Source organism: Rhineura floridana, chromosome 17 (assembly GCF_030035675.1).
Source record: "Rhineura floridana isolate rRhiFlo1 chromosome 17, rRhiFlo1.hap2, whole genome shotgun sequence".
Lineage (NCBI taxonomy): Eukaryota > Metazoa > Chordata > Lepidosauria > Squamata > Rhineuridae > Rhineura > Rhineura floridana.
In genome coordinates, this window is record NC_084496.1 from 6928650 (window position 1) to 6938118 (window position 9469).

General features: G+C 44.7%; 1 protein-coding gene across 3 annotated transcripts in view; it reads right to left on the bottom strand.

The window, feature by feature from the left end:
* The window catches only part of WDR24 (WD repeat domain 24), a 31471-nt gene extending 23410 nt beyond the window's left edge, over positions 1-8061 (bottom strand). For 2 of the 3 annotated variants that reach the window (XM_061599685.1, XM_061599687.1), the window contains exons 1-5: positions 7817-8061; positions 4968-5878; positions 3286-3463; positions 1698-2370; positions 598-713 (exon numbers count right to left, since the gene is read on the bottom strand). In XM_061599685.1, coding sequence (XP_061455669.1) covers positions 598-713; positions 1698-2370; positions 3286-3463; positions 4968-5448 — 1448 coding nt within the window. In that variant the 5' untranslated portion in view covers positions 5449-5878; positions 7817-8061. The remainder of the gene's footprint in view (positions 1-597; positions 714-1697; positions 2371-3285; positions 3464-4967; positions 5879-7816) is intronic. The other variant, XM_061599688.1, reaches the window with a different exon arrangement.
* Positions 8062-9469: the final 1408 nt, after the last annotated feature.

Consider the following 9469-nt stretch of genomic DNA (forward strand, 5'->3'; position numbering starts at 1 on the left):
CTTTGGGGCGATCCTTCAGGGGTCCAAGTCAGAGCCTCAAAAATTCTACTCTGCTGGAGACATCAAGAGCAGCAGAAGCTGGAATATATTATTACTGTTCTTGATATTATATTAACTATGTGATTTTAGTATTTTTATATTTCATTTTTGTTCTTTCACTGTAAGTCACTCTGAGCACGATTTAAAAACAAAGCAGGGTATAAATATTAAAGCTAAGGCAAGCTGACTGCTGAAGGAGGTATTTGCTCATGCCTGCTCTCCATCTTGGGCCCATCATGGGCATCTGTGCATATACACACAAGTATGCACAGATGAGAAATTTTGTGTTGCCAGAAATTAGACAGACAAAATTAAATGTTAGAACCACTTTGCTGTTTAAAAATGTCAACACCTACAGCCCATACATACACACACAAAAAGTGGAAATGTGAGTCCTCACTCTTTTACCCAGATGAATCCTCTCCCCAATAGAAACGGCACTGGTGTATGTAAATGCAACTCCCACTTCTTACCTGTCAGCCCACCTGCATTTGCCCCAGTCGACATTATACTACCCATCTCACAACCAAGCTCGAGAATGCCGAAGCCTTTTTTTACCTATTCATGAGCGGAAGACTGGAGCTACTCTTCCCTAGGCTGTGATTTAGGTTTGAAGTGGCCATAGTGCTAGGGCCAGAGTAAATAATCCGGAGCATCGTCCACGTCTGAGCAACCTGGCAAACCAGAGAAAGAACAGAAAGAGTCAAACAATCACCGGACATGTTTTTCAGATAAGGGAAAGGAATGGAGACAAATGAAACACGAAGAGGGCTAGTGGCCACCTTATCACCACCAAAACAATCCCAGGCAATGTCTTGAGGGAGAGGTGAGATGGGCTGCACACAACCCTGGTCTCCTCTTCACATGACAGGAAACTCCTAGCCCCCTCTCAGGGATGCCAGGTCTGGGACCAAGCTGAGTAAGGGGCTTGGACTCTGCATGCTAAGGCCTCATAAGCCTTCTTCAGGCACAGCAAGGGAGTGACATATGCAACATCAGCCTCTACAGTCTGCAGGAACTATGATGCCTCTGGATTGGTCAGGCCTCTCATGAAATACTACGAGTCTGGACTTCTGCTCTCGCCTGCTCAACAGCACTACATGTTCTACATGTTCTTAAGGCAGGGATAGGAAACTGGTGGCCCTCCATACGTTACTGGACTACAACTCCCATTATCCTTGGCCATTGGCCATGCTGGCTGGGTCTGGTGGGAACTGGAGTCCAGCAACATCGTAAGTTCCCCTCCCATGACATGGCTCTGCCCTAGGTCCTTGCTCAGACTCCATCGCAAGCCTCCAGCTTCAGCAAACTGACTTTGGGTCAGTTTGTTGACCAAAACAAACTGGTCAGCTTGCTGAACCTAGGCTGAAACACACGTGCTCCATGTTTGGATTCCAATACTGCCAACCACATTCCTGTTCACCCAGGCATTTGATGGCTGAAAGATCACCGTTCTTAGAATGCTTTGTAGACTGTTTTTATTATTGATATGTTTGCCACCCTGAGCAACTTCAGGGCAGGGTATAAACTGAACAAACAACAACACTCCCCTCCCAGGTACTCAGGGAGACTAGGATGGGTTGTACCCTCCTCCCCTAATTCCCCAAAGTATAAGAGCAAAGCCAAAACAACTCCTTGAACAGACAGAGAGCCCTTGCCTGATTGCGCTTGAGCTCTTTGGCGACTTTGGCATTATGGTCACACAGCTCTGCTAGCGGTCTCCCTGTCAGCACGTACTGCTTGGCGGTCCGTACAAACCAGTCCATGCTGCCAGCATCGCATTCTGCGTCCGCTTCAAACACACTTAGGGCACTGGAAGAGGAGATGAACTCAAACTGCTCTGTGGGGTCTAGCTTGCGCTTGAAGAAAATAGGATGGCGTCGGTCACGCTTACGGTTAGAATCAGAGGAGATGAGGCTCTCCTTGGCAGCAAAAGCCAAGTCCCCAAAGAGGCTGTAGCAAAGCCCTTCGGGGTTCGCCCGGTCGATAGGCTGGCTGGCATCCTTGAAGATATGCTGGTAAAGGGTGCTGTCTTTGGAGCCAGAGAGGAGGAAGTAAGGGTCATGGAGGTGACGCCACACAATCCCCGTGGTGACATCTTTGTGTTCCTCAAACATGGCAGAGGGGATGAAAGGCCGACGTACATCCCACACATAGATATTGTGGTCCACCATCATGGAGCACGTGGCAATGTGGTGCTTGCATTCAGGCCGCCACTTGACCCTTGCCACAGAGGCGATTGTCTGCACACAGTAGATCTCTTTAGCCCGGGTGGTGTTCATGTCCCAGACTTTCACCATCTTATCTCGGCCTCCCGTTGCCAACCAGCCCCTAGAGGAAGAGAAGCAGAGAGAAACTTCAGGGGTTAGTGAACAATTCAGCAACCACCACTAGTCTTACACACAGCCTTATATAAGAGCAACACTGAACTTACACCCAGCTACCAACCCAGGGGTGGCTAACCTGTGGCCCTCCAAATGACTACAACTCCATTCCTGACCAAGGGTCATGCTGATTGGGGCTGATGGAAGCTGGATTCCTGTTCCAACTAAAGGCTCAAAATCCTGAGCGGGCTCACAGTGAAGATTCCAGAGACCATGGAGAGGTGGGGATGAGCACACATCCCAGTCCTTGCTCTCTCACACACCTGTTTTGTCTCCTTGATTGCATTTCTTCACATGACAAAAATCCGCATTTCGCAGTCAGGGTTGGTTCTGATGCTGCTGGATTCCAAAGCATCATAAATCTGAGCCAGCATGGCTAATGGTCAGGAATGATGAAAGTTGGACTCTAGTAATATCTGGAGGGCCACAGATTAGCTAGACCAGCTGTAGTCCCTAGCCAGAACACCTGTTTCAAGTGTAGGAAAACAAATCGTAACAGAGTAAAGCATGCACATTCTTGGATGGAGAGCTTTGAGTTCTGCAAAATGTATTTCTATCATGCTTAAAAACTAAGCACAGTAAAAAAGGGTTTAACCTGAAAGGAGCAATTTTAAAAATTGTGAATTTTCCATGGCTGTTTAACGTTTAAAAAGTAAGATGGAAGCATTGCATATTTCAGGAGATTGTTCCACAGGTAGACAGAGAATGAGCTACAGAACAGAGAATCCTAGTGCACAGAGTTAGATGTTGCCAAAGGAGCTCAAGGATAAAGAGAGTGTGCACAAGGACAAAGAGAGAAACAAAGGATTCTTGAAGACCAGGAACAGAATTTTAGTGCAGATTCCAACCTCCCAGCTCATACCTGTCTTCTGGGTGCCAATCACAACAGAATACAGGACCATTGTGGGCTGTGAACATCCTCTCATAGCGGTCAGGCCGGCGAATATCCCACAGCTGAACATTTCCATTCTCAAAGGTAGCAGCAAAGGTAAAGTAATCACGTATACTAAACTGGACATCACGCACACTTTCCGACTGACCTGAGGGAGAATGCAACAAACAGCATATTTGGCAAGTCTCAAATCTGACAGCTGATCTAGGTGACCTCCACCCACCTGGAATCAGACCTCAGCACAACAGAACAGGCTCAAGAACCAAATCACTGTCTCCAAATTTCTATGTGTTCTCTTGAAACTTTCCTGTTGCTTCCAATCACTGGCCACCCCCTTACTCTTGCCCCTGTCCCAACACAACTTACAGCACATGAGCCAGACATTGCCAGACTACTTCCAACCTGCACAGAGGCAACAAACGAAAGGTAAGCAACAACCAATCCCTGCCAGAACAGCTTATCTGGGCAATCACTGATAACCACCATTTGGCATTGCAGAAGAACAAGACAGATTCTGAAGCTGAGGAACCAAGTCAATTTCTGTATGCATTTTCCCCACCCATGCTATTCTGAAGGCTGAGGCCCGATCAGTTTAGAAAACCAATGGCGCCGATCACCTAATATACTGTTCGGTGTCCAAATATAAGATTCCTCCACATGGAAGGATGCAGTTTTGGGAGTTTCTTTTGTCTGCTATTTGCACGTTGTTATCTACAAAAATCAATTAATAACTGATTGCTAGTTTGTTTTGGGGCCCAATTCAAGGTGCTCACATTGACAACTCAGGTTCTCGAATATCTGAAAGACCACCTCCATTCCTACAGACCCTCCTGGATAAGATTTCCAGAGGGGGTTCTCTTGGTAGTTCCGTCATCCACAGAAGGGCAAGAACGACGGCCCAGGAAAAGGCTTTCTTTGTGGCAGCCCTTAAATTGTGGAACTCTTTCCACACAGATGTGCATCTTAAACCATCATTATTCGGCTTCCATTGTATGTTGAAGATGCACTTCTTTACAATGGCCTTCGACAGTTAAGGTACTTTTGACCCACCTTTTCTGATTTGTTTAACTCACACCGTGATGCTTTATTTGGAAGTGTTTTACTTGTTTTTATAACTGTATCAACTATTTTGCTTGTTTTTATTTGTATGATTATGTTGTCGTAGACTGCCATAGGACCTTATGGTGAAGGGTGGAAATCAGTAAATAAAACACACCATGTGTTACATAGACAATATTTAGAAGGCTTGAACTCCCAAGGTCAGTTCTCCTTCATGCCATGGTTCTTCCTTTTACACAGAAAAGTAGATTTTAAACATAGTGCTTGAGAGATGGTCATGATTTTCAAGACCTGTGTAGGGTTTAACATGTTTCTATTAAGCTCAGATTTAAAAAAAAAAAATTAAAAAAATTTGTGTGTTTTTTTTGTTTTTGTTTTATAATCCATTAAAAAAATAAATACATAAGGCATCTTGTTTAATTAACCCTGCATTACAGTAGTCTACCCTTAAGTATATGTGAAAGAATAAATGAGACTTGAATTGGGGAGTGAGAAAAGCAGCTTTTTGACTAGTGAGAATTGGCAAAAGGTACTCTTAGCCATTGCTAAAAGTGTAGAAGTCAGACATGACGAGTTCACAGATGACTCCTTACCCGAGAATGTGCTGACAGAATCTTTCTTTCGCAGGTCAAAGCATTTCATATAGCCATCTTGGGAGCCACTGAGAAGCATGTACACCTCTGTGGGGTGGAAGCACACCTTGTTAACCGTTCGTTTGTGCTCTGTGAAAAGCTGGTCCTGCTTGTTACGGGATGGTTTGCCTAGGTTCCAGGTCACAACCACTCCATTGGTGGCTGCTGTGGCCAGCAAGTTCTCATCCATCTGGTGCCATACCACATCAGCACAGCTGAAGTTCAAGGATGGCTTGCGGCCAACACGCAAGTTCAGCTTTTCCACAAACTGGTCTTCTTCTATGGAGTAGATCTTAAAGATGTTGCGCCCAGCTACCACCACCTGGGCAGCATCCCGACACACACTAATGGCATTGGCAGGGGCATCCAGGTGGCAGAACATGGTCCGTCCAGTGATGGTATTGCCACCAAGGGCAGTGGTCACCCTGGCCATCTTCTCCATGGCTGCCTCTGAAGGGCTCCCTATGGTTCCAAGGGATCTTCTAACGACCACAGAGCAACAGCATCTGCAATTATACCTCGATGCACATTACAAAATTCCACTCAATTTTGTTGGCTGCTTATCATTACGACTTCATAAGAAAATGAACTGGTTTATACAGCACTTCAGATGAGCTTCCACCCATGTACAGGCATCATCTTAACACAAGCAAAAGTCATCATGTAATCACACAAAGTAGATGCTATTGTTCCAGAGTTTGTTGCAACTTCTTCAAATTTTCATTTAAAGTTTATTCAGTGACCCTTGTCTACCTCTCATGGAAATTTCTTGGTAATCCATCAAACACCTCCTTTTCCTGCATTCAAGCAAACACTTGGCAAAAATATTCCGCTGGCAGGGAAGGTTCTGGCTGAAGAAATCCAGTAACATTCTGTAACACAAGACAGAACTGTTCAGGATCCAAACCAACACCAACAAACGGTAAAGTGAGAAAATTAGTTGGGTAAAAATAATCTCTATCAAACCACTGGACACTGAAACAAGAACAGTGCACATCACCACAGAATTTGGCATTTGTTTCTCAGGACACCCTGCATAAAAGAAGCTGAGACACCACTAAAAACAAACGTTGAAATGTCCTTCATAGTGAGGAGCATAACAAACCAAGGCTGAAAATTAGGTTTGCAGCCTCAGCTGATTATTTGGCTGGGAGGTATCAATTTTAATTGGTGAGACCGGCACATTTATTTTTGAAGCTATTTTGGTTCTGATCAGTTGATACAACAGGGAGTAAAACAATGCTCAAAATTGCCTCTTATTTTCTAGTGTGATAGATTTTGTGTATTAAATTCAGTATTACGTTACACTGGCAATGAATCAGTAGTTAAAAAGGCACCTAGATTGAACTTATGGTAATCAAACTTATCTAAAGGTAATCAATACATCAGTTAAAAGGTAGATGATCAACAAGCTATTTTTTTTCATTTCCTGACAGCTCTACTTGAGAGATCTGCCTGATGTTATGTTGTTTTCATTTATCTGTGTGTTATTTTCTGAGGACTTGGCTACCAAAAATTACTAATACATAACTTCAAGAGGGGTAGCTGTATTAGTCCATTCCAGCAAAACAGAAATCACTGTGGCACCTTAAAGACTAACAAATGTATTAGGGCATAAACTTTCATGTCCGTGGAAAATTTTCCATGTGCTTTATTTTCCTGCAGAAAATTGTCCATTTCATAACTACAAATATAGAATTAGGCAAGCCTGGCAGCTTCAAAGTTTTTAAGCTTTGTTTGGACTACGACCTGGGAGATCAGGGTTCAAATCCTCACACAGCCATGAAGCTCACTAGGTGATCTTGGGCCAGTCACTGCCTCTCAGCCTCAGAGGATGGCAATGGTAAACCGCCTCTGAACACCGCTTACCATGAAAACCCTACAGAGTTGCCATAAATCGGAATCGACTTGAAGGTGGTCCATTTCCATTTCTAAGGCATCAGAACATTTTCCAATTCAAAAAAGTTCTGGAAAAGTCACGTCACTGTTATCAGGTGCACTATCATGAGTTACAGGCATACAGCTGGTTAAGGAGGGGGGCATTGTAAACAGTGAAGGTCAGAATAAATAAATAAATATTTTGAAAGAAATTTTTAAAAGACAGCTGTTACTTTGTAGGAATTAAAGCCAAACCTCATCATCATCATCGAATCAATAAAGGAGTGAATGCAACACATTCTCCTGCTGGATTTCTCCCAACTCAGTTTGCCCACACGGATCATTTTGACAGACAGAAAAACAGAGAAATAGATTATTCCCTGGTTTCCTTTTTTTTTTGTTGGTTCGTTTTTAAAGTAAGAGGTCCTGGGGCTTAAAACTCCACTGCACGAGCCATCTGCTCCCTCTCCCTGTCTATGCTTGGGTTGTGCGGCCAGCCCCTGAAAGGAAAAACAGCTGGCGGGGGGGGGGGAGAGAAAAGGAAGGAAAGGGCCTCTGCATATGCTCGGAGGCACTGCAGGATTGCTTCACAGGGCGAAGAACCTCAGCATGTAATAATAATAGCAATAACAGCAATAAAACAGCAACAACAACATGGTGGCGAAGATGATGACGACGACAACAATAATGGGGTGGTGATGACAACAACAACAATAATAACAACAATATGAAGCTGACGACAAAGACAATAATAATTAAAAGAAGATGATGCCGAAAGGTTCACGGGCTCCAAGTGTAACTAACTAACAAACGCGCACATTTCTCCCGCGCTAGGCCCAGCGCAGCCCGCCCGCCTCCCCTGCGCTTTCCCTCTTAGGCGAGCGGGCGCCGCGAAGAAGAGGCGCTGAGGTAAAATTTCGGCGGCCCCTCACCCGGCAGCGGAGCGAAGCAGCCAGGCCAACGGCCGGTCACAACAACAACAACAGGAAGCCCTTCCAGGCCCTCAGTCACTCAAGCAAGGCAGCCGCCACTTCTTCCGCCACGGAAACCCGGCCCCTTCCGCCACCGGCCAAGGCCGCTCCGCCCTCGCCCGCTGTTCGCCGGGGGGGGGGCGGGGGGCCTGGCGGGTTGGTGGCCGGGCGGCCTAGGCCTAACAGCCGCCTTGCTTTTCCCGCCCAATCTCGTCTCCAGCAGCGGCGGCCTCCTCTCCCTTTTTTGCTCTTGCCCGCCACCGCTCCCTCGGGCGGGAACCCCTTTAGGACTCGAATGCCTTCGCGACTATTATTATTATTATTAGATTTATATCCCGTCCTTCCTCCCAGGAGAAGCCCAGGGCGGCAATTTTATTATTTTACTTCCCACCCCCCCCCCGACCTCACTGTTTACAATCACACACACATCCCCCCAAAACACCCACGTGTGTATTTATTTATTTGGTTGTTGCTTTTTTCACAAAAGTGACTGAAGCGACTTACATAGGAAGCTGCTTTATACTGACTCGCGCCCATTGGTCCGTCTAGCTCAGTATTGTCTGCACTGGCTGGCAGCGGCTGTCCAGAGTTTCAGATTTAGGTCTGTCTCCCAGCTCTACTTGGAGATGCTGGGGATTGAGGCTGCAATCCAAAGCACACTTACCTGGAACCCAATGGAGCTTACTTCTGCAGAGACATGTATTGGATTGCAGCCTGAATCTGGGGCATTCTGCATGCAAGGGCAGATGCTCAGCCACTGAGCTATGCATGCTCAAGATTTTGTTTTGTTTATTTCAACCATTTATATACTGTGGGGTGAGGTAAACTCAACAGTACATATGTTGTTTTAATTTTTATATTCCATTTTCAAATAATACAAAAAAGAGGTATAACATCTCCCCGACGACCCCATTTCATTCTATAAGAGAACTACAGTATTACAATGTTTAAGTCAAATATAAAAGTTCATCAGGCCAACCACAGTAAAGGGCTTGGGTACTTGGCAACAATTTTCCTCCTTAGCTGTAAATTCAGTAAAAGGCATCCATTGGCCTGTGAAAGTTTCTTCTTAGCGCCTGTCACTAGTTTCAGGTTTTGCATCAGTTTCTCCAAATTCCCGTAATTTTCTATACCATCGGTCCAATGATAGTCCATCTAAATTTTTCCAGCATCAAGCAATCGAATGACGTGCAGCTATCAATATAAATCCTATTAGATTTTTATGTTGTAAATCTGAGTTTTTGATAATAAAAAGATTTAATGAAACAAGTTCTGGTGTGAGTTGTACTGTTTGTCTAGTTATTTTACTTATTTCCCTTTTCATCCCCCCCCCCCACAAATTTCTGAACATTCTCGCAATCCCACCACAATATATAAATTGTTTTGTTCCAAATGCAGGTCATTGGTACTCAGCAATTTGTTCCATTACAGCTAATTGCCAAGGCAAAAGTATTCTTTTAATCCTTTGTATTACATGCACCTTTTGAAATACTGTGGGACTCAATATGACATTGTAACAACCCATAGATAAAGGAAGCAACATAAAAATTATACATGCAAGTGTACCACCATGCTATTAGTGTTGAACACACATTTGGGGGAGGAAGTGTAAAT